Source organism: Macaca mulatta, chromosome 16, assembly GCF_049350105.2.
Source record: "Macaca mulatta isolate MMU2019108-1 chromosome 16, T2T-MMU8v2.0, whole genome shotgun sequence".
NCBI lineage: Eukaryota > Metazoa > Chordata > Mammalia > Primates > Cercopithecidae > Macaca > Macaca mulatta.
Window position 1 is genome coordinate 68,156,519 of NC_133421.1, and position 25,607 is coordinate 68,182,125.

At 47.7% G+C, this 25,607-nt stretch overlaps 1 protein-coding gene across 7 annotated transcripts in view; it reads right to left on the reverse strand.

Annotated features, from left to right (window-relative positions):
* MPP3 (MAGUK p55 scaffold protein 3) overlaps positions 1-25,607 on the reverse strand; it is a 33,352-nt gene that overhangs the window by 1,495 nt on the left and 6,250 nt on the right. For 3 of the 7 annotated variants that reach the window (XM_015119822.3, XM_077971899.1, XM_028836548.2), the window contains 11 exons: positions 24,229-24,314; positions 22,397-22,471; positions 19,242-19,438; positions 16,410-16,474; positions 15,037-15,057; positions 14,400-14,441; positions 12,565-12,729; positions 12,379-12,459; positions 9,505-9,598; positions 9,196-9,304; positions 7,655-7,777 (listed from right to left, as the gene is read on the reverse strand). In XM_015119822.3, coding sequence (XP_014975308.1) covers positions 7,655-7,777; positions 9,196-9,304; positions 9,505-9,598; positions 12,379-12,459; positions 12,565-12,729; positions 14,400-14,441; positions 15,037-15,057; positions 16,410-16,474; positions 19,242-19,438; positions 22,397-22,471; positions 24,229-24,314 — 1,058 coding nt within the window. Of the gene's footprint in view, positions 1-7,654; positions 7,778-7,808; positions 7,997-9,195; positions 9,305-9,504; positions 9,599-10,259; positions 12,460-12,564; positions 12,730-14,399; positions 14,442-15,036; positions 15,058-16,409; positions 16,475-19,241; positions 19,439-22,396; positions 22,472-24,228; positions 24,315-25,607 lie in introns of those variants that run through there. The other 4 variants (XM_077971900.1, XM_077971901.1, XR_013406890.1 and 1 more) reach the window with 3 other exon arrangements.

Below are 25,607 nucleotides of genomic sequence, written 5' to 3' on the forward strand. Positions count from 1 at the left end.
TTAAGCGATGAGTGGATGACTAGGTCTCACTGATAAACCAACCGTGTACACAAGAACAGAGCGTAGGGACAACATCACGTCAAACTTCAAAGAAAGTTAATGGGCAGTAGACACAATCACTGTTCAGTCACTCACTCACAGGATACCTCCTGAGGACCTATGACCTCAAAGCCATGATAGGAAGTGCATTGGGAATGCTGATTCTATATCCGTGTATATATGTCAATATCACACTTCCTGCCTCAGAAGTACTTCCAAAGAAGTAGTAATATTGTGCTGCATGGCATTTGGTACACAGGTTAAATAATTATAAGAAAGAACTATAAATAATAACTATATAAAAACAGAGCAAACATTTCTGCAATCAACTAGTGGAAGAAGAAATCATTCTAATGCCCTCCTGAAGACTCCTAAATTCATAGTGTAGAACTAAATTCTTTTCATTTCCTCACACCAGAGCCAAACACTAGCACAGCAAAGTGGAGTTATTTAAGAAAGCACTGGACAATTCTAATCAAATTCCCCATGTCCTTAGGGCAGCTGATCTCTTTAATCAGATTGCCTTCCTGACACCTAACATTAAGGTATAGGCAACGACTCCATCTTACCCAATGTGGGCACTGTTTGCATCTCCATTCAAAAGAACCTCTAATAAGTACCAGTTTGGGTGAGTAGTTGTCTGACAAACTGCCTGGTTCTGGAAAACAGGAAAGTGGCAGGCCCTTTCTAAGTAAAACTATAAAATGAAATTTGTTGCTGGCATTCACTCATTCCCCTTTTTAGTCCTCTGTTGCCATCTCCCCTCTGTTTCTAGGGGCTCAGTGTTTTCATGCTGCCACAGGGAAAGGGTGAGTTCTGTTCTCTCCCAAAGAGACGTACATTCCAAAATATTCCCCCGTCTTCTCTCTGCCACCAGTCAAAAGCCAATTCCTACTTTAGTGAGAGCATCTGAAATTTCAGGATTCGAGTCCTCAAGATCTAGGAAAAGGGTGTGGCGTGCTACTTCAAAGACAGTTGAAATGTGCTATCTAAGAAGGCTGAGATAATTTCTTCTCCTTTTCTCCTCCAGGAGGGAAAAAACTGGATTAAATTGGGAGACATTTCTCAATTCTATATTCCATATAGAATATTCTCGCAGGGCTACTTTCATACTCAGAAGCACTTCGCACTATCCCATAACTGCCCCCTGGCTCTTCAACCCCTCCTTCCCCACTCCCTGACACACATCCATCCTATAGACCTGTCTGCTGCTTCCAGTTTCCCCTCCTCCAGGCACCCACATGGTTCATCCTGGAAGCATTTGGCTAGTTAAGAAATTAAAGCAGAAAAAATTTTGCCACAAAGAACCACAATCTTCCTAATAAATATCTGCATCCGGAAAGAACTTAAGTAAATCTCTAATGGAGTAAAAACACGTGATATTTGCTTTGCAATCATAAATCCCCTGAACCCCTTTCCTGGCCTGTAAAGATGGAACTCGCCACCTGTGTCTTCAGCAAGAGTCACAGTCCCGAAGATCACATAGGAAAGATTCCCCCATGCTGTCCATCACCCCCAGGCTGGATTAGCTTTGCTGGGTCAGAAGCCAGAAGCCTCATTAACTTGTGGTCAGCAAGGAAACAGACAGAGGATGTTTTGGGTCCCCTGCCAGGAACTCAGGTGCCAGACAATGGACAGATATTTAACGTTACACAAAACCCATGCCTTTGTGAGGAATTTTTCCAAATGTCATCTGGGGTCTGCCAACATACATCAAAACCACATGAAAGGCTGAGTGTTAAAAACGGAGTGCCTGGGCCCCACTCCAAATCCCCTAGGTCGGAATCTCTGGGAGTAGAACCGGGGACTCTGTGTTGAACAGCCTCACTGTGACCTTGCTGCCTACTCACAGCTGCAGGGTGGTGGAGCACGAACGGACCAGCTGCATTTCATCATCAGCCCACCTGCTTGGAATGCAGTATTCTGGTGGGCAATAAAAGAGATGGGATAGACGACAAAACCGGCCAGGCTGGAAGGACACTGGGAATAGAGTGCAGCTGCTTCTCTTGAAATAACCACCATGGGCCAGGGAGGGTTCTGACTCCTAGAAAGCTGGCACTGCCTGTGGACCTGATTATTTGGCAGAGCTTTCCTTGAGTCCTAGGAAGCTCCCTCTTACTCTCCTAATGAATTCTTGACTCTTGGAAAAATGAGCCATTTCCCCCCGCTTATTCAATCCTGAAATATTTGCAAAACAAAACAAAGCCAATACAGTAAAACGAATGGGCAGATTGATCCTAAAATTCATATGGCAATGCAAAGGACCCAGAATAGCCAAAACAAGCTTGAAAAACCTGACTTCAAAACGTACTACAAAGCTAGTAATCGAAGCAAGACGGTGTGGTGCTGGCCTAACAATAGACATGTAGACCAGTTGAAAGGGACTGAGACTCTGGAAAGAAACCCTTACTTTTCTTGCCAATTGATTCTAGACAAGGGTGTCAAAATAATTAAATGAGAAAATAGTTTTTTCAACCAGTGATGCTGGGGTAACTGGCTATCCACATGCAAAGAATGAAGCTGGACCCCTACTTCACACAATCCACAGAAAATAACACAAAATAGATGACAGATCCAAATGTAACTGCTACAACTATAAATAATTTAAAAGAAAACAAAGGAGTAAATCTTTATGACCTTGGATTCAACAATGATTTATTAGATACGATACCAAAAATATAAGCAACAAAAGAAAAAATACATTGGACTTTATCACATTTAAAAATGTTATGCCTCAAAGGACGCTATCAAGAAAGTAAGGGCCAGGCATGGTGCCTCCCAGCACTTTGGGAGGCCGAGGCAGGCAGATCACCCAAGGTCAGGAGTTTGAGACCAGCCTGGCCAACATGGTGAAACCCCATCTCTACTAAAAATACAAAAAAAAATTAGCCGGGCGTGATGGCATGCGCCTGTAATCCCAGCTACTTGGGGGTTGAGGCAGGAGAATCACTTGAACCTGGGAGGCGGAGGTTTCAGTGAGCCAACACCGCACCATTGCACTCCAGCCTGGGCAACAAGAGCAAAACTCTGTCTCACAAAAAAAAAAAGAAAGTGAAAAGACAACTCACAGAATGGGAAAAAATATTCGCAAATCATGCATCTGACAAAGGACTTGTATCCAAAATAGATAAATTCTTACAACTCAATAATAAGAAATGGACATTTAAAAATGGACAAAGTATTTGAATAGACATTTCTCCAAGAAAGATATAAAAATGGCCAATAAACACATGAAAAGATGTTCAGCTTCACTGATGATTAGAGAAATGCAAATCAAAAGCACAATGAGATACCACTTCACACCTACTAGTAGTGCTATGATTAAAAAGACAGACAATAACAAGGGCTGGTGAGGATGTGGAGAAATGGGAACTCTTGAACGCTGCTGCTGGGAATGTAAAATGGTACAGCTGCCATGGTAGAGTCTGGCAGTTCCCCCAAATGTTAAACATAGAGCTGCCCTATGACCCAGCAATTCCATACCAAGGTATACACCCAAGAGAAATGAAAACATACGTTCACACAAAAACTTGTATATGAATATTCATAACATGATTCATAATAGCTGAAAATCCATAAATGTCCATTAATTGATAAATGGGTAAACAAAATGTGGTACTCTATACAATGGAATATTATTCAGCCATAAAAAAAAAAAGAATGAATTACTGATACATGAATGAACCTTAAAAACATTATACTAAGTGAAAAAAGCCAGATACAAAAGGTCTTATATTGCATGAATCCATTTATATGAAATGTTTAGAATAGACAAATTTATAGTGACCGTAGATTAGCAGTTGCCTGTGGCTAGGAAGGGACTGGAGGAAAACAGATAATGGGAAATTCTAACGGGCTCAAGGTTTCTTTCTGAGGTGATGAAAATGCTCTTAAATTGACTGTGGTAGTTGCAACAACTCTGTGAATACATCATTGAATTGTATGCTTTAAATGGGTGAATTGTACAGTACGTAAATTTTATCTCAATAAAGCTGTTAACTCCCCTTCCAAAAAACACACAGTAAATACACAAAACAAAAATTAGTTAAGAGCCTCAGGGAGAATTGCCTTTAGCATTTTAGTGTATTTTGTGTGTAACACAAAATTAGAATCCTGATTTTTTTATTTTCTGATTTTTTCTTGTATTTAGCTATGTCATCAAATATTCCTCCAACACATGGCTTTTATGTATTTAGTTAGTTAGTTATTATTTTTTTTGAGACAGAGTCTTGCTTTGTTGCCCAGGCTGGAGAATAGTGGCGCGATCTCAGTTCACTGAAAACTCTGCCTCCCAGGTTCAAGTGATTGTCCTGCCTCAGCCTCCCAAGTAGCTGGAATTACAGACGCCTGCCACCACGCCCAGCTAATTTTTGTATTTTTAGTAGAGACGGGGTTTCACCATGTTGGCCAGGCTGATCTCAAACTCCTGACCTCTGGTGATCCACCCACCTAGGCCTCCCAAAGTGCTGGGATTACAGGCGTGAGCCACCACATCCGGCCCCAACATATGGCTTTTAACTGGCTACAATAATATTTCAATACATCCCGTAAGTGTCATGTAATGGAGTATATCGAACTGAGTCCTGATAGTGAACATTTAGGTTGTCTCTGATTTTTTTGTTATGTGATAGGCATACTGTACGTTTCTGTTTTTTGTTTTTGAGATGGAGTTTCACTCTTGTTGCCCAGGCTGGAGTGCAGTGGCGCAATCTTGGCTCATTGCAACCTCTGCCTCCAAGTTCAAGCAATTCTCCTGCCTCAGGCTCGCAAATAGCTGGGATTACAGGCATGTGCCACCATGCCCAGCTAATTTTTTGTATTTAGTAGAGATGGGGTTTCACCGTGTTGGTCAGGTTGGTCTCAAACTCCTGACCTCAGGTGATCCACCCGCCTTGGCCCTCCAAAGTGTTGGGATTACAGGTGTGAGCCATTGCACCCAGTCAATACTGTATGTTTCTAAATGATTCTAAACTTAAGCTGATACTCCCCTTAGAGTTCCTTGTGTGTGTGTTTTTTTTTTTAGACAGAGTCTTGCTCTCTTGCCCAGGCTAGAGTGTGCAGTGGCGTGATTTCGGCTCACTGCAGTCTCTGCCTCCTGGGTTCAAGTGTTTCTCCTGTCTCATCCTCCCGAATAGCTGGGATTACAGGCATGCGCCACCATACCTGGTGTAATATACAAAATAATTTTTGTATTTTTAGTATGAGACGGGGTTTCGCCATTTTGGCCAGGCTGCTCTCAAACTCCTGACCTTAGATAATCCGCCTGCTTTGGCCTCCCAAAGTGCTGGGATTATAGGCGTGAGCCACCATGCCAGCCTCCCCCTTAGAGTTTCTAAAGGAGAAAATTTCTTTTCCTTTTTTTTCTTTTTTGGAGACAGTCTCACTCTGTCATGCAGGCTGAAATGCAGTGGCATGGTCATGGCTCACTGCAGCCTTGACCTATTAGGCTCAAGTGATCCTCCCACTCCCATCTCAGTCTCCTGAGTGGCTAGGACTATAGGTGTGTGCCACCACACCTGGCTAATTTTTGTAATGTTTTTGTAGAGACAGGGTTTCACCAAGTTGCCCACGCTGGTTTTGAATTCCTGGGCTCAAGCAATCTGCCCACCTCAGCCTCCCAAATTGCTGAGATACAGGTGTGAGCCACCGTACCAGGCCAAGGAGAGAATTTCTAATGTTCCTTGTATGTATGCCATTCTAAATAATTTATTGAGACCAGGTATGGTCAGACTTTGGGAAGCTGAGGCAGGAGGATCACTTGAGGCCAGGAGTTTGAGACCACCCTGGGCAGCACAAGACACCCTGTCTCTGTAATTTTTTTTTTTAATTGGCTGGGTGTTGGTGGTACATGCCTGTAGTCCCAGCTACTTAGGAAGCTGAGGAAGGAAGACTGCTTGAGCCCAGGAGTTCAAGGCTGCAGTGAGCCATGATTATACCTCTGCACTCCAGTCTGGGCAATACAGCAAGATCCTGTCCTAAAAAAAATAAAAGGCCAGGCACAGTGGCTTATACCTGTAATCCCAGCACTTTGGGAGGCCAAGGTGGAAGGATCACTCGAGCCCAGGAGTTCAAGACCAGCCTGGACAACATAGTGAGTCCCTGTCTTTAAAAATAAAAAATAAAATAAAAAATCTATCAATGTGGACAGTTAAAACTGAGAATCAGTATGAACTAGGATTGCATCAAAATCTTGACTTGGAGGGAGCTTCCTGACCAAGGGGAAGGATCCGAGAAGGCCTCCTTCAGATGAAACCAGCTATATAGGACAGCAAACAAAGTCTATTCTGGGACTGAGTTGCTTCTGACTGCCCCCACCACCCATAATAACTTCCAGCTCATTCTGCTGACTGACCCTGTTAAGAACCAAAAAAGATGAGTCATCAAGTCCATACCGCCTAGAAGAACTCTGTCAAATATTTAGGTTTGGGTGAGGGTTTCGCCATCCTGACATAGACTGGGCTGAACAAAGAATCTATGACAGTGAAACAGAGGTTCATTTAGGATACATCAGATGAACTCATCCACGAGTTTTAGAAATCCCTTCACTCACTGATGATTCAAACTGGTTTGAAAGCAGTGATAGGCCGGGCGCGGTGGCTCAAGCCTGTAATCCCAGCACTTTGGGAGGCCGAGACGGGTGGATCACGAGGTCAGGAGATCGAGACCATCCTGGCTAACACGGTGAAACCCCGTCTCTACTAAAAAAAAAATACAAAAAACTAGCCGGGCGCGGTGGCGGGCGCCTGTAGTCCCAGCTACTTGGGAGGCTGAGGCAGGAGAATGGCGTGAACCCGGGAGGCGGAGCTTGCAGTGAGCTGAGATCCGGCCACTGCACTCCAGCCTGGGCGGCAGAGCGAGACTCCGTCTCAAAAAAAAAAAAAAAAAAAAAGAAAGCAGGGATAATGACCTTGTTAGTTGGGATTTCAATTAAAAATACTTGGCCGGGCGCGGTGGCTCAAGCCTGTAATCCCAGCACTTTGGGAGGCCGAGACGGGCGGATCACAAGGTCAGGAGATCAAGACCATCCTGGCTAACATGGTGAAACCCCGTCTCTACTAAAAATACAAAAAAACTAGCCTGGCGAGGTGGCGGGCGCCTGTAGTCCCAGCTACTGGGGAGGCTGAGGCAGGAGAATGGCGTAAACCCGGGAGGCGGAGCTTGCAGTGAGCTGAGATCCGGCCACTGCACTCCAGCCTGGGTGACAGAGCGAGACTCTGTCTCAAAAAAAAAAAAAAAAAAAAAAAAAAAAAAAAAAAAATACTTGGGTTTGGCCTAGGAATGTACTTTGATGAGTGTAGTCTGTCACACTCACATGAGGTCCCTGACAGGTGTCATATTTTGGGGGAGGGTGCTTATGTGAGGGAGTGGAGGGGTGTGAGCCCGGGAAAAGCCACCTGCCTGGTTCGGGAGGCACTTCCAGCTGTTCACCTTGAGCCTTCTGGCCATGCAATCATCTTCTCTTAAGTTTTTCAATAGGCAAAATGGAAAGACAATCACGTGCAGAAGGTGCATCCCGCATCCCTCTTCAGCTGCAAGCACCCTGATGCAGCTAGAAGCATTCCTGTAACAGCCTCCCTTAGGCCTTCAGAAAAGAAACAATCCACTTTAAACTTACAAATGGGGCTGCCGTGTCCTCACAAGCTGGGGACATAGGTGGTGTCTTTCTTTTTTCCTGAATTGCAGGCTTTACAAATATAATATAGGGTTTAAATTCTGAGGTCCTCAGTTGTTTCAGTGCCTGAGAAAGAAAGTTCAGGAATATTATATACTTTTGAAGTTTTTTATTGTGAAATATACTTTTGAAAACTCAACGTGCGCTTCAGTCCCATAACCCCAACAGCAAAGGTCCTGGTTACATGGGTCCCATGACAATGGACTTCAATGGGGCAGACCAACTGCTCCTTTTCTCGTCCTTCACTTCGACATTGAACTCAGCGGGGCCCTGAAGTCACACTCACTGCAAATAGAAGGTTCCTAAGCCTCAGCTCAGAGAGAGTTGCTGTCTCTCTTAGCTCTGACCCTTCTGGCTATAATTAACCTTCTTAGGCTCCTCTCCACCTTCCATTTCTGATGGGTGAGGATGCAGGAGTCAGTGTGTATCTATTTAGTCAAATGTCATCAATTGGACTACACTATTACCAAATTTGTGCTATTACATCTCCTCTTGGTATTCAAAGAAGAAACCGTTCGCAAAGCAAATGAGATTACCGAACAGATCACTTAAACTGTAGACTGTAGAAACTGTACTCTTAATTAATGCATTTTATCTAGAATGTAAGGGCTCCACTTGGAAACACTAAATATTAAACTGCTATATGCATTATCTGCACCCTTGATCAATAAAGTGATCAATAAAATTACTTTTCAAAGAAATTTTTGAAACTCAGACTTCTAATTTTGATTACTAACTCCCTGTAAGTCCAAATGAGTGAGCGTTTTCCTTTGTAGGCATAACGTGCTTTTTGGAATATGTTTCAAGCAAACTTCTTTAAAATAAAGCCTACAGTTTATATCATAAAATCAGAGATCTGTTTCTATAGAGGGGAAAAAAATCCCAGATTGAGTTCAAAGCTTGGAAGTTTTTCTAAAAGACAAGGTTAAAGAGATGGTTAAGCCCCTGCTGAGCCCACAGCATGCTGGGTGTGCAGGAGTGGAAATGTTTTTGAAGCACTTCACAGGGCCACGTCTCCCTCCCTCTTTTTCCCCTTTAAACTGCTCTCCTCACTGCCTCCCTGAGTGGTTCTCTAAGCCACTGACTCCACCTGCCTTGGTTGGGGAGAGGGAGGCCTGGCACCGAGAGCTCAGCCCCAGCTTCACCTGGGTACTGACATCCCTAATTCTCTGGCACATTGCAATGGCCAGTCAGCACCACCAACTACAGCATGATCTGTTCCATGCAGGGGTTACTAGCCTGGGTCTGTGGGCCACCAGAGTGTCCACGAGCTCCCTACAATTAATGCAGCATTTGTGGATAGAGGGGCATGTTTTGGGGTACAAGGCTTTCATTTGATTTTCAAAGGAAGACCCAAAGAAATTGAACAGTTAGTGTTCCAGACTAAAAATTCCTTAGGCTGAGGTTAAGTGTTGTATAAAACGTACAATCCCCTAGTTATAAATTCCATTAACCAGAAATGGCCAGCAGGCCCAGGAACTCACTTCCGGCTCCACATCCACCAAACAAACTTTGTTTTTGGCCATAACAGCCTGAATGGCCTCCAGGCTGGTTCCATAGAAATTTTCCTTATATTCACCATGTTCCAGGAACCTAAAACACCACCAAAGGGGAAAAGACCTTTAGTTCCTCAGCTTTCCTAAATTAGCAAAGGAAAGGGGACCTCCCAACATGACTTCTCTCCCGCTTCCCCCATCCTTTCTGGGAGCCCTCCCGGGAGCTCCAGTGGAATACAGGTAGATATAAAAAGATGCAGCTGCCTAGAAGGCCAACTGGCCCATCAAGCAACGTACTTGTTGTGATGTAAGTCGGCCTCAAATGCTTGCTTAGACACAAAGTGATATTCCACTCCTTCCTTCTCATGGCTCTTTCGGGGCCTGGTGGTATCTTTTAAAGAAAGAAGGAAAGCTGGGCAAAGAGATGTCACATCACAGCACGTGGGGATAGCAGCAGGCTTAGGCACTCATTTGGGAGTTGGCTGCTGCTGTGTCTAAACCAAGCACTTCTACCTCATTGCATGTCCCTGTATCAGGCACTGTGCCTTTCCAGGCAGGTGTATCACTGATTCACACAACAACTCTTCCATGTAGGCAAAAGGAGGCTTTTCCTTTTGCAGCTGAGAAAACTGAGGCACAGAGAGGCTCGGTGCTGTGCACAGTGACACACAACCAGTAGAGCACGCAGCCAGAATCGGTCTCTCTGCCAAATGCCCAGCTTAAACCCTTAACCACTCTGCTAACTGACTCCCTGATGCTGTGGCTTTTTTTGTTTTTTTTTTTTGAGACAGAGTTTTGCTCGTTCCCCAGGCTGCAGCGCAATGGCATGATCTCAGCTCACTGCAACCTCTGCCTCCCCAATTCAAGTGATTCTCCTGCCTCAGCCTCCCGAGTAGCTAGGATTACAGACATGCACCACCACACCCGGCTAATTTTGTATTTTTAGTAGAGACGGGGTTTCTCCACGTTGGTCAGGCTGGTCTCAACTCCCAACCTCAGGTGATCCACCCGCCTCGGCCTCCCAAAGTGCTGGGATTATAGGCGTGAGCCACTGTGCCCAGCAGATGCTGTGGCTTTTGAAGAATCACTTAAGAGACCCCTAGGTCCTAACTTTTAATTCTTCAATGTTTTTTCTTTTTTGAGAGCAAAGGAGCCACATATACATTTGACCCTGATGTATGCTTTTAATTCTTTAGTCAATTAGTTCTCATCTCCAGAAGGAGACAGGAAGACAGACCGTCCCTATATGGATTGGATGTGTTTCAGCAAGGCTGGCTCTCAAACAAAAATGTTAAAACACATGGTGTTTTCTCATTGATTTCCATAACAGAATTGGGATGCACACTTCTGAGGAAAATCAGGTCTTCCACAGAACAAGGGCACACACAAAGCCACACACACGGCATTTTCCAAAAGATAAAATGGGATCTTGGGGCGCTGTGTCTTCTGGCCCATGGGAACCATCCAGGGGATGCCCTGTGTTCTATCTGTGGCATCTTAGTCCAACCTCCGGTAGAGCTGCTAGGGTCACTTTTCCAACCACGTCATCCCCCTGCTTAAAAACTTTTATTTATCTGTGCATTACATTCTAAACACCCTAGCTGAATATATGAGACCTGCATGATCTGCACAACCTCTCAGCTCCATTTTCCAGCACATCATCCACACTAATCTCCCCAGTCCCTAACACTGCTCTGTCCCTTCACACATGTTGTTTCCTCAGTACGGAAAACTATTCCTTTCTCTTCTGCCTGGAAAACTCCTATTTACACTTCAAAACCCAGCATAAAAGTCACTGCCTCTGGGAAGGCTTCCTTGACTCCTCCAGTTTCTAAAACCAAGGAGGAAAATCTCCTATCTGTGGAGTGCCTAGAAGCAGGTGGGCCTGACCATCCAGGTACCTCTTCCCCAGGGGATGGATCCAGGGGGTTGGGAACAATCAGTGTGTTAGCAACCTCTGCATGTCCTGTTTCAGTTCCCCTGAAACTTGGAAGGCTGTGGCTCCCTGAAGCCCTCCAGGTTCATCACAGCTGTCCTGCCAGAATGGCCTCCCCAGTGCCATCACCTCCCCCACATCCCTGCCACTTCAGACTGGGCTCTGGAAGACAGCTCTGACAACCCACAGACTAGGTGCTGGGCCCAGGGAGAGCAGTGTGATCAAAGTAAGGCTTCGTGGCTGCTCTGCCCCAGAACACTCTGAGGAGGCCCCACTACCACCACCACAGCACCCCTCTCAGTAGCCACCAGGCATTCATACTGCATCCCTCTGAGGCCAGGGGGACTGAGAGTGAGTCCCAGAAAGGAAAGGGGCAGCCAAGGGCATGAAGTGGCAGGCAGCAGGTGAGAGGCCATTGTGCACCCTCATTAAGAACATGACTGGGGCAGGCTGCCTGGGTTTGAATCTTGGTTCCACCACTTACCAACTGTGTGACATTGGACAGGTTAGTTAACCTCTCTGACCCTCACTGTCTTCCTCTGCCATACAAGATGATGATAATCTCTCTTCTCAGGGGTACTGGGAGGGCTGACCCAGGGGACTGCACATAAAAGCTCTTGGCATATTACCTGGCACCTTCATTCTCCTCCTCCTCATCCTCCTTATCACATTCAGAACCAGGATCCTCTACCCACTGGAGCTTGACATCCCAGGGTGCCCCTAGCAGCAGCAAGCCCCAGGAATTGGCAGGGGAGGCATCACCCAGGAATGTACCCAGCCACCCTGACAAACTGGAATCTGACTATGAGGGAGTGCCAAGAAATACCACTCACAGGGTTCTGTGGCTTCTCTGACCTGCCCTCTCATCCAAGCAGAGGGCAGGGGCCATCGGAGTCAAAATTCACTGTGATGAGGAGGAATGCCCCCTACTGTGGAGGCCCTTTGGTGTCAGGTTGAGGCTGCCACTTTGCCTACAATGTGCTCTGGACTCACCTCCCACCCCAGGCAGGAACCACGCAAGTGGTCCTCCAGCTTCTGCCTCAGAGGGTCTCAGAGGACCACTGAGAGTGGATTTCTTCCCATCAGGCCTTTGTCCCATGATTTGCCAATAGCAGGCAGTGCCTGGTGATCCTTTAAACCCAAAGTAAGGATTTGGATGAATCTGGGAAGTTAAGTCCCCATGAAGTATTTGTGTGTGTGCAGAAAAACACACACCCCCACATGGGCCCTCTTACGTGGAACAGCGACACCAAAGTGCTGTGGGTTCTCGGCCACCACCTTTTGCTTCAGCTCGTGCAGTCGGGCTCCCAGAGACCCTGGGAAACAAGAGGAAGGCTGACCAGGGTCCCTGCTGAGCTCCCTCCCCACCTGCTCCAGGGAGGAAACCAGATCACTTCCTGGAAACCCAGGATGGCACCTACCGATCAGAACCACCAGGCGGGGCCGCTCTCCGGGCTGGTGTTGGTACCTGGCCACCTCCTCGTAAGTCAGCAGCTCTGGAGACTCAGCTCCGGAGGACATCTTCCCTTCCTGGGAGCCCCCCAGTCTCTCCCTACAGCCCAGCCGGAAACTCCTCCGAAGACCAGCTTGGAAGGAGGGGCAGAGGGACACCATGGCATTTGTCTCAGAATCTCCCAGAAGAGACTTTTTCCACCTGGCCAGAGCTGGAGATGGGACTGAGTCCCACTGACCTCTCCCAACCTCCTCCTGCTACTGGAAGAGGTTGTTCGGGAAACACAATGGTAAGATGAAAGGGTGACCCTGCATTCACAAACTAGCGCTCAAGGTCACTGTTTTACTTGGCATGTGACTGACCTTGGACAAGTCCCTTCATCTCTCTGAGCCTCAATTTCCTTATCTGTGAAATTAGGATATGAATCTACAAATACCATGTGTGGTCCTAGATCGGATCCTGGACCAAGGGAAAATGCCATAAAGGACATGATGGGGACAACTGATAACATTTAAATAACAGCATATAATAGATTTGGATGCATTTTAAATTCTCAGAATTTGATCATTGCCCTGAGGAAGTCCTTGGCCTTGGGAAATACATGCTGAGAGATTTAATGGGAAAGCGACATGATGTCTACAACTAAGTCTCATATGACTCAGGAAAAAAAATGCAGAGATGTGGGAAAGGAAATTGAGCAAACATGGCAAAGGAGCAACAACTGGTGAATCTGGCTGTGGAGTATATGGGAGTTCTTTATATAATTCTTACACCTTTCCAGTAAGTTTGAAATTACTTCAAAATAAAAGCTAAGGGGCTGGGTGCAGTGGCTCATGCCTGTATCCCAGCACTTTGGGAGGCCGAGGCAGGTAGGTCACTTGATCCCAGGGGTTCACGACTAGCTGGGCAACATGGTGAAACCCTGTCTCTACAAAAAATACAAAAATTAGCCAGGTGTAGTGGCATGCACCTGTAGTCCCAGCTACTAGGGAGGCTGAGATGGAAGGATCGCTTGAGCCTGGGAGGCTGAGGCTGCAGTGATTTGTGGTCACACCACTGCACTCCAGTGTGGGTAACACAGCAAGACCATTTCTCAAAAAATAATTTAAAAAAAAGTTTAAAAACTTTTTGGAAAGGAGGACTGCTTGAAGCTAGGAGCTTGAAACCAGCTTGGGTAACACAGCGAGACCCCACCTCTACAAAAAAAATATATTTTTAATCAGCTGGGCATGGTGTCAGGTGCCTGCAGTCCCAGCTACTCAGGAGGCTGAGGTGGGAGGATTGTTTGAGTCTAGGATGTTGAGGCTGCTACAAGCTGCAATGTCACTACTGTACTCCAGCGTGAGTGACAGAGCAAGGCCCTGTCTCTAAAAAATAACCAAAAAACAAAAAAAACTTTTTGCCTATCTCTAAGACGTTTGACAAAACTGACGAAAGTAAAAGAAGTGAAAAGGGGCTCTGGAGAGCAGTAAACACCCTCACTGTGTGGTGGTGGTGTTAACACTGAATAAACTCCAATTGCGATGATGGTGATAACAGAATTGGTATTAATGTAGGGGTGTGTGTACCTTTCCCGCCAGGGCATGTGCCCCATGGCTGGGTAAAAGCTGGGTGGGGACTCAATGCCTGGGCAGGCTCAGCTCCTGCTCAGGCTGAGAGAACTGAGGAGAGACGGGGGTCCCACAGGCTCTGCTGCTCCAGAAGGACTCCTGGGGCTCACATCAGCCTGCTTTGACCTCTCCCTGCCTCTGGAGCCTGGGGTGGGGCAGGTTGTGCATGTGGGTGTCAGGGGGAGCTACTTACCCACATACTGCCCTTTGAGGTAGCCCTCACAGTCACAGGCCTCTGGGAAGCAAAAGAGGGAAGGAAGCCAGTGAGTCCCGCCAGACACATCTGGCCCAGGGGACCCAGCCCCTGGATGGCCGGGCAGGAAGAGCCCCCTGGGATGGTGTCTCATGGGGAGCTCAGGGGAAATCCCATGTCCTGGATACCCCAAGAAAGCAAGGTCTTCTGTTTTGCTCAGTTCTCCACGCTTAGGCCCCTAACAGCCTTTCCAGGCCCTGAGGGGGATTCTAGGCCAGCAGGCCTCCCCAGTCCCTGAGTGTGAGCAGCGTGAATAAGGAGGGATTCACTCCTGCCTGCCCTGCCCTCCCACCCCTTGTCTCCTACCCAGCCCCATCACAGCACGGCTGAGTCCTGGAAAGGCTGGGCCCCGCATGTCAGGAGAGCAGGGAAGGGCCCCAAGGCCTTGAACCCTGTCCCCACCAACTCTGCCTGCCTCAAGAAACAGCCCAGTCTGGCTGGCAGAGCAGGAAGAGGTGTGCAGACAGCGGGAGGGGCACAGCTGCCCACATGGGGAAAGAATACGAGTCCCTCAGGCCCCAAACGTTCCATGGAAAAGGGGCCGTGCCTGTGCACAGCGGACAGATACTGGGCCTACCTTTGTCACAAGGCTGATCATCTGCGGTTTGCACAAAAGACAGATGGAACAGCGTTAGTGGAGGGAAGCGGGGACCCTGCGGCTGAGGGCAGCCACGGCCCGGGTGCCTGAGGAGCCCGCCATCTGGCCTCTCTCCCTTTCCTCCAGTGAACCTGTGATCTGAGCTGTGGTACATTATTAAACCCCAAGACCTGCTCTAATTAGTCTTCTTGTGTGTGTCTCATTAGCAGCCCAGAGAAAGCCAGCTCGTCAGTGGCGCAGCAGCCTCAAGGCCACTGCACTCAGTGGCCCTTCTAACCTGACAGCAAGTCTGGAAAAGTGGCCATTGTCAGGGGCCCAGGGAGCAGCTTACTCCAGGATCCTGTAGTGGGAATAGGACCCACTCTCTCTTTTCTGGGGTTGGAGTCTGGCCCTGGAAAACGCAGATGCCTGAGGGTGGAGCGGGGTGGAGCAGAGCCGCAGGCCATCTGTGTTCTGGTCACCTGGCACCTGCTCAGGCCACTCACTCGGTTACAAGTCTGCCCTCTAGTACCGGTGAGACCATGCCCTGGAAAAGCTTCCTCTCTACACGGGGCCCTACCCTGGGGCTCTGATCACAGGCCTTCAGAAAATGTGACCCCACCTCTGCTCACTTCACCTTGTGACCCTACATATTCCCAGCTTAGAAAAGATACCTGACTCTACTGACTTCATAGCGTTCCAAGAAGTAGGTGGACGTGTTTTCTAAAGTGTAAAGGGCTACACGGTGTAGAGTTGCCAGATAAAGTGCAGGATACCCACTTAAACTTGAATTTCAAATAAACAAGAAGTAACTTCTCAGTGTAAGTATGTCCCAAATATTGCACAGGACATACTTCTACTATAATAAAAACTAAATAAAAACATACCTATGCTATAAACCAATCTGTCATCTATCTGAAATTCAAGCTTCAACTGGGCATCCTTTATTTGTATTTGCCCAGTCTGGCAGCCCTACCAGAGGCACCGGGTCACACACGGCCTTCTCCATTCCCTTCCAACGCCACTGCTTCTTCCATTTTCAGGGTCAGAGAGTCCTTGGGAATCTAACGAAAGCTGTAGATCCTCACACGCACATGCATACGTGCGTGAACACACACACATGTCTGCACATCAGTTTGGGAAAGTTGTTAATATATTCCCCAGCATCATCTATGGACTCCAAATATACAAGCTCCTCTCCAGTGACTCCAGCCACCTCCTACTTCCCACTCCCTCCTTCCTCTGGAGTCCATGAGCTCAGACAAGACCCCTGATGCCCCCTCCAGCCCACTGCCTGCTTCTTCCCAGCCTGAATCCTTCCTCATCCTAACCCCGGGCCCTCCCCGGAGTGCCATCCCTGACAATCTACTCACAGGGGGGCTTCTTGAGGCTCTGGGGGCTCGGCAGGGTGCCCGCGGCTCTCCGGTAGCTTAGTCGTCTGCAGGGACACAAGGGGATGGGTGGGCCCGTGAGCTGGGCCAGAGAATCATTTGAAAGGAACTTTCTGGAAAACTTGGGAAACCAAGGCCTGGATCCCACAGGTGGGCACACACTGGACACTCTGAGGGCCTCCTGCTTCGCACTAAGTTCCAACGAAGGGAACACTTTCACAGGGCTCACTGGTTCGCCAGGAGGAAGAAACCGAGTCTCTAAGTCCAGAAATAGCTCATCCAGCTCAAGATGGCCACACAGGGATCCAGCCCAGTGTACGATCCTCAGCTGGTCATTACTCCCCTATGGCCAATTTCCAAGCAGAGGCGGCCCCTTCTCTACTCTCCAGCCTCCCCATCTCTGAGGGAGCTGGGAAATAGCAGAATGACTCCCAGGAGAGGCTGAGGACAGAAGTGACCCTAATTTAACACCCTCCCCTCAGTGGAAGGCTCAGCCCGGGTAGACTGTCCAATGTGGCTGTCAGTGGAGAGGTGAGGCTCTCAGAGGTGTCCAGATTCCCACATTGAAATGCAGCCGAAGGGTTGGGTGTGGCGGCTCACACCTGTAATCTCAGCACTTTGGGAGGCCGAGGTGGCAGGATCACTTGAGGTCAGGAGTTCAAGATCAGCCTGGCCAACATGGTGAAAAAATACAAAAAGTAGCCGGGCATGATGGTGCACGTCTGTAATCCCAGCTCCTCGGGAGGCTAAGGCAGGAGAATCACTTGAACCCAGGAGGCGGAGGTTGCAGTGACCTGAGATCGCACCATTGCACTCCAGCCAAGGGGATAGAGTGAAACTATGCCTCTCAAAAAAAAAAAAAAAAAAAAAAAAAAATTGCAGCTGAAGAGCCCTCCCCCACATCCTCTGGTAAGATGTTGCCAAGACCTGTGAACCCTAAAATGGAGATGGGTCTGGGGTTCCCGAGGGGACAGAGCTTCGTTCTCAGACTTTGGCACCTCAGAATCAGCTGGAACATTTGTTAGAATGTGGGGTTTCTGGGTGGGACCCACGGATTTGCATTTCTAACAAGTTCCCAGGTGATGCTGAAGCCCCTGGCCAGGGGGCCACACCTTGAGGGCCACTAAAATGGGTGAACCCTGAGGTTCTGTCCTTACCACAGTCCACACACCAAAAGATGTGAGGGCTACAACCCACAGAGGAAGTCACAACTGCCACCCTCTGACCCAAGACTGAACTTCTTGGAAGTCTAAAGAAATAATTTGAAATATGAGGAACAGTCTATGTGCAAGGTAAGTATACTGAAGCCTTTTAACAGTGAAGAATTGGGAACAACCTAATAAAAGTGCAGCCACAGGAAAGCAGTGAAATCACTTAGCTAGTTCCTCCGAGAAGCCTTCCCTGCATTCCTGGATGAGGACGCAGCCTCCTAATATGAACTCACAGAGCACCAGGTCCTCCTCCCTTGCACCCATCACATTTGCATAAACTGCTTGTTTGAAGAGTGTCTGACTTTTCCACTGAACTATAAGCTCCTCCAGGGCAGAAACCCCAGGTTCACAGCAGCCTGCAGGATGCTCAGCACAAGGCCAGCTCAATTCATCCTAAGTACCTGCCGCCTAGGAATGAATGGCACAGCTCCTGATGAGTTAGTATATAGCCACTAAAATCACACCACAAAAACGATGTTATAATATGGAAAATACTCATGCCAAAAATGTTAAAAAGAAAAAAAAAAAGGCAAGACCCCAAATTCTGTATGCAACACTCACATAAAAAGCACAGTAAGGAAATAAACTGCTGTTTAGATAGGGGTGAGACGTGGGGAATTTTCTTCCATAGTCTTCCTCTTCTGTATTTTTTTTTTTTTTTTTTTTGAGTCAGGGTCTCACCCTGTTACTCAGGCTGGAGTGCAGTGGTGTTGTAACAGCTCACTGCAGCCTTGACCTTCTTGGACTCAAGCGATGCTCCTACCCCAGCCTCCCAAGGAGCTGGGACTACAGGTGTGTGCCACCATGCCCAGTTAGGTTTTTATTTTTTGTTTAGAGAGAGACAAGGTCTTACCATGTTGCCTAGGCTGGTCTCGAACTCCTGGGCCCAAGGGAACCTTCTGCCTCGGCTTCCCAAAGTGCTGGGATTACAGGCGTGAGCCACCACCATGCCCAGCCTCTCTTCTGTATTTTTATATTTTATTTCTCAGCATTCTCTAAGCATGCATTATAAAATATACATTAACTTAGGCTGGGCCCAGGGGTTCATGCCTGTAATTCCAGCACTTTGGCAGGTCAAGGCAGGTGGATCACTTGAGGCCAGGAGTTTGAGACCAGCCTGGCCAACATGGCAAAACCGTCTCTATTAAAAATACAAAATTAGCCAGGCATGGTGGTGCACGCCTGTAATCTCAGCTACTCAGGAGACTGAGGCAGGAGAATCGCTTGAACCCGGCAGGTGGAGGTTGCAGTGAGCTAAGATTCACCACTGCACTCCAGCCTGGGTGACAGAGTGAGACTCTGTCTCAAAAAAAAAAAAAAAGTGTGTGTGTGTGTATATATATTTGTGTATATACATGTATTTTGTGTGTGTGTGTGTATATATACAGATACACACACACACAATAGATTCCTTTAAATCTCAAATAGCCATCACCACTAGTTATGGGAAAAGACCAAACACAAGTGCAACTGGTACTTACCTTGGGGAAACAACGCTCAGCAGGCCCCTCTGGCTGTGAGGACACAGAGACTTGGGGGCCTGTCATGTACCTGCACCTCTGCCACTTTGGAACCAGCCCTTCACGACACACCCCAGACCCACCTCTCCTGGAACCGCTTGGAGGGGATGAGGCCGGCTCGAAGGTTGGTGTCCCCGACTCGCTTGGCCTGCCACCACGTGGGGTCGTCCTGGCTCACCACTTCCAGGACCTGCCTGCGCTGGAAGGGCAGGCCCGCCTCCTGACAAGGGATGGCCCGGTCCTCGCGAGGGTTGTAGTGGAAGAGGGCGCGCATGAACACCTGCACAAGGAGGGCTCTGGTGAGGCGGCCCTTCCCCATGTGAGCACCGACAGGTCATTGCCACATCAAAGGCCACATGATAACGACCACCCACACTTAGGAGGGCCAAGCGGCCTTTCGAATAGAAAGCTACTTGGAAACACTGCACATACGTTCTTAACTGTTCTTCAACCATTTGGGATGCTATGGTCAGGAATTCCATCAAGAATCAGAAAGTTAATAGACCCCATGACTGAATATCTCTTTCTCACCTAAATATTTCCTTATTTACTTGACCAGCTGTCCTCATAACAGCCTCTTAGCATACACACAGCAACAACTAATCCTGGGAACAAAAAGTAAAGGCAAGCACAATTTCTAACTCAAGTGTTATTTTTGACACGCCAACTGAGCTGACGGAAGGCAGCAGCCATCTGTTATATAAGTAATCTAGATGTTTGGGTAAGAACACAAATATCAACAAAACTACTGTTACTGACTCCTCACCACTTTTCAGTGGGTAATTGACACCCACAGCTCTTACAGCTCAATCCTGCCTCATCTGCCATAGACTCGGCCAAGCCCCAATTCCCCCCTCTACTCTAGAGTCACCCTCTCTGGAGAAGATGGTGTGAGTACACAGCATTTTTCACACTTCCTTATTCTCTTCTATAATTTGGTGGCATGGATTAATTTTATTTATTTCTATTTTCAGACCATTAGGGCCCAATCACTTCAGTGGCAAACAGAAAAAAAAAAAAAAAGGAATCAGGGGTCTTCCTCAGACAGATACAAACTGTATTCCTTTATATGCCAACCAGAAAAGATTCCATCGGACAACAGTAAGAACTTTCTGGCATATGTTGTGGGGACAGATACCCTTAACCAGCCACAGATGTTACCAGGGTCCTAAGCACTCAGAAGAGTGTGATCTTAAGTGGCCAGCCCAAATCAAGCATCTGGATCAAGAAGAAATATTCAAGAAGGATGGGCTGGGGGACAGGCTACTCATTTTGTCCTTTAGGAAAACCAAGTTCTCTTCCTCAAAGAGGGTTCCTCAAGTCAGAACCCTCAAAGTTGCATATGGGGACCACATTCGCTTGCCCTAAAAAGAATCACTTTCCACCAGGTAACAGGAAATATTATGCCCTGGGATTTAACCAAAGAGCACAAATAAGAAACAGCTATATAAAGATTATTTCTTCACTTGCTGCAAAAAACTGTCATTGAAGACATAGTCCATTACAAATCCACATTCTTCGAAGTATCGACTGACATTCCCTCTCTGCCAGATGCTGTAACATCTCTTCTTTCATGCTTTAAGTACTGACAGGCAGGTATGGGAATCAATCTTGAAAAACTGGCATGCTTCCTTCCATTCTCTGCTCAACAGTATGTAATTCATTATGCTATCCTTTTTGCCTTGGCTGCCAGGAAACTCAGATCCAAATGTACTGTGAAATCAAAGTGATGCCCTCCTCTCTATCTCATCAACCACCATCTCACAGTTCAGGTCTTAATAATGTCTCTCCTGGGCTTTTACAAGCGCCTTCTACCAGACCTCCCTGCCTCCAACCTCTACCTCTACCCACTCCACCCTCTCCCTGTGGCTGCCTCAGGGAGCTTTCTAAAACACAAATATAACTATACCACTCCCATCCTAAAAACAAAACAAAACAAAACAAAAAAAACCACACACACACACACACACACACACACACACACACAAACACCTTTAAGAGCTTATTAGAACCTATGGGACTATCTCTTGGGCTGTGGGATGGCTTCCCATATGCCCCAGGGCTGGACCATTCAGTGCAGCCTGGGCTGACTTCCAGCCAGCTGCCAGCACCTGCATCTCTTTGCCTAAGGACTTACTTTCTCTGGCCACTGGAGCCTGCTCTTCTCTAATCCAGCAGGCAGAAGTTGCTAGGAATTAATACCCCAGGTGCAGCCTGGCAGGAGTTGGTGTACAGATCGCCCAGCTCCCAGGGCCCCTGGGTGGGATGATAGAGGCATGTGTTCCACAGGGGAGGAAGTAGTTCCCCAAGTTCCCAGCAGGACTAAGCTCCAGCTGCCCATAGTGGCAACCTGCTTGATAACACACCCTTGGTCAGATCAGCTGTCTTCCCTTTCCCAGTCCCGTACTGGTGTTTCCTGGGGTCACTTCCCAAATAAATCATTTGCATTAAAATCCTTGTCTCAGGGGCAGCTTCTAAGAGGCCCCAAACTAAGCAAGGATTATGCCAAAACCCTTAACAAGGCATTGAGGCCATTCAGAACACAGGCTTAACCCACCTCCCCAGCAAAACCCACCACCATCCTCCCCGCAAAGCCCCAGCACATCGCCCTTAACGTGCTCCTCTCCAGAATGCCAGGGAGCCTCTGTATGGGCAGACCCCGCCAAGGTCCCACTCTTCTTTACCTTCTTCAGGCCTCAGTTCCAACACCCCCACTCTGACACCCTCAAGGGTGACTGTAACTCTTTGTACAGAATCTTGACAAAGCACTTATTACATAGCAAGGAAAGGTTTGCTGCCCTTCTGCACCAGGAACCCTTGAAGCTACCAAGAGTCCTGTCTCCAGCATCTGGCAGAGTGCCTGGCACAGAGGACGTGACCAAATAAGGCAGGCTCAGCAACAATTAAACAAATGGCAGTTACTTAATTGGTTCAGAATTCAGCACACTTGGTACCTTCTCCTCCTCTTCATGGCCCTGAGTTTCTATTTCAATTAAAATAACCTCGTCTTTTATTATTAGTAAGCCACGTCAAATCCTGTTTAGAAAGAGGCAGGGTACAAACAAATGAATCACTTTGTGACGGAATTAAAGTCCTTCAATGGGCACAGATTACTAGGACCAGATCTATGATCTGTTCCCGAATGACTGTTTCAAGAGGCTGGACTGGATCCAGCCCCCAGCCAGCGAGCTGCATCTCTCAAGCTGAGAGAGGGTGCCGCAGGCCCACCTCCCCATACCTTGCTCTCCTTTAAGCGATCTTCCTCCTGGGTGGCTGGGATGATTTTTAGGGTGATGGATCCCTGGGACTGGGCCTGAAACGAGAGAGAACAGAAGCTTCTCGCCTACCAGGTCTAACCCTCCAAGAGCTCAACTTCTACTTCTCAGGCCTAAAAACTGATGTTCAGAAAGTCAGACTTGCAGCCTTCCAAGGCCCACCCTTCTAGGATGGTGCCCTGGTTGAATGAACTAAAGCAAAACTCAGTAACCAAGTAACTGTACCTTTTTGTATTTTTTTGTATTTTTATTATTTTAAAGGCAGTTCAAATTTAGCAGTGGAGGGTTGGTAACTGTATTTTCAAAAGACAAAGGGACGGAAGACTTTCCATGAGAACCCAAGGACTACGTGTTGAATTCCAATCCTCCATCCCTGCTGACCGCTAGGGCCCCAGAGGGCTCCCTTCCTTGCTTTCCTCTTGGGTCATCTGAACAACCCATTTCAGCTTCCTTTGCCTCTTTCCTGACTGATTTGGGGCTGGTCTCTGATTAATACTTCCCTCTTTGCTTCCATCTCCCCAATCTCAGGTCATGCCCAGCTTTCCAGGAGCTCCCTTCACCCTCATCTACAGAGACCCTGCAGCCCAATGCCAGGGGCCCAACAAGGAAGAATGCTCTCGGACCAGGACAGCAGGGCCCAACAGACCACCTCCTGGCCTCTCCACTACCCAGACAGCCCACACCCTTGCTCTGCAGCACAAGGAAGTTGGCACCCAAAGCCACAAAAAAGCAAGCTTGGGCAAAAGGACTGAAGGGCCTGCCTGCGATCTGCATCCTCTACAGAGGGGGCTTTATTTTGTTGGGTTTTTGTTTTGTTTTGTTTTTTGAGATAGAGTTTTGCTCTCATTGCCCAGATTGGAGTGCACTGGCATGATCTCGACTGCCTGCAACCTCCGCCTCCCAGGTTCAAGCTATTCTCCTGCCTCAGCCTCCCAAGCACCTGGGATTACAGGGGCCCACAACCATGCCCAGCTAATTTTTTGTATCTTTAGTAGAGATGGGGTTTCACCATGTTGCCCAGGCTGGTCTCGAACTCCTGACCTCAGGTGATCCACCTGTCTCAGCCTCCCAAAGTGCTGGGATTACAGGTGTGAGCCACTGGGCCCAGCCCAGAGAGGGCTTTAAACAGTGGGCCTCCTCTCTTCCGATCTTATCCTGTTTCTGCCCCCAAAACTATCAGAAGTTAGCAAAGAGTATCAGGTTGGGGGAGGAATCCTGAGGATAAAGGGGACCAAGCTATGATTGGGGCTTTTCACAATTTCAGTTTTGACTTCAACTCCCCAGAATGGACCACGGAGATTTTCAGCCAAGCATTTAATACCTTGAAATCCCCTTACACTTCTGAAGGGCTTTACCCTTTTCCAGATGTTGGCATCCCAATGATAACCACACATTGGTTGAGAAAGAATCCCTATCCCAACGTTAAAGGAAAGGAAATGGAAACTCAGATGATCTGATGGCTTGTCCAAGGTTGCACAGTTGGAAGGAGGCAGAGCCAGGATTCATACCCAGGACCCAGGACCCAGGAGGGACCTTGTGAAAGGGAGCCAGGGGAAGGAAGGAAGGCTGTGCTGAGAAGAGGGTCTAAGAGAGGCAGATGGAAGGGAAGATCCCCTCCTCCTGCCGCCACCCCATACCCCAAGCACACCGTTAGGGGCACACCATAAGGCCACTTTGCCTGCCACCTCCTCAGGACAACAGCAAGGCTAAGCCAGAATCTGCCTTGGCTCCAGAAAGCGCCCCGCTCTGGGTGTCTGAAGACCCAGCACATCCCTAGCAGGCATGTAGCACGGACCAGAATCTGGCTGATCTCGTCGGGCCGCTTGTGCAGGACTGCGATCCCGTTCACTTCTCGGAGCTCGTCTCCAACGTGGACCAGGCCTAGGAGACACAGGGACTGACCATCAGCACAGGAGGAGAGCCTGAGCACCAATCACTTAGAGCTCCAAGCACCACAGGGGCCTGCCTGAGGAGCCCACTGCAGGGCCAACTCGAGGTTTAAAGTTGATGGGTGGGACTCGGGCGAACTAAGCCCCTGAGTGCTGGGCACCTCACTTGGCATGGAGGGCTCAAATCACCCAGTAAAATCTCCATTTTACAAATTGGCACCTGAGACCCAGGAAGATTAAGCAGCTTGCATAAGGCCACATTGCTATGAAATAATGAAGCCAGTATTCAAACACAGTTATTCTGATGTAGAAAGCCTGTGTTCTTTTTGCTATAACCTCTGCTTCTTTAAAATGATCATTAACTCTTCACCTTCCTAGGTTTACAGATATACTCCTAGAATGGCGTCCTTAAGTCTTAACAAGGAAAGACAAAAGCGCCAGTGAAGACATCATTAAGACTGTAAACACAATATGAGCCTCTGCCTGAATGACAAATGTCTTGGCATATTAGGGCCCTATTTGCTACTCAAAGTGGACACTGGCCTGGCTGCATCAGCATCACCTGGAGGCAGGTTAAAAGTGCAGAATCTTCAGCCTAGCTCAGACCTGCTGAATCAGTCTGCATTTTAACAAGATGCTCAGGGAATTTGTGTACTCGTTAATGTTTGCAAAGTGCTGGTCTAGGATTCTCTGCAACAGTGACCCCCCAGACTTTGGGGGTAACATCCCCCTATATCAGGAGGTTTGTCTCCCAGCTTAGTAGCTCTTCCACACACCGGTGATTCTCAACCTTTCTACCCAAATGAATCTGGGGCACAAACACTCTCTTTGTAATAGTGGTTTGACAAGACCTGGAGTGGTGGGGAAGGGTGTCATCCCTGCCCCAGTTAGTAATCCCCCAAGCCCATGCTATATTCTTAACTGTCACAGTCCTTGGACTAAACCAACGCATGAGCTTTTTCTCAATCACCCCAAAGTACTCCATGACTATTTTTTATATATATACGTATATATAAAATACGTATATATAAAATATATACATATATATGTATATATAATTTTTTCTTTTTTTTTTTTTAGAGACAGTCTCACTGCGTCACCTATGCTAGAGTGTAGTGGTGTAATCACAGCCCACTGCAACCTGAAACTCCTGGGCTCAATCTTCCCACCTGGGCCTCCCGAATAGCTAGGACTACAGGTGGGGGCCCCCATGCATGGCCTATATTTTCTTTTTCTCTTTTTTTTTTGAGACGGAGTTTTGCTCTTGTTGCCCAGGCTGGAGTGC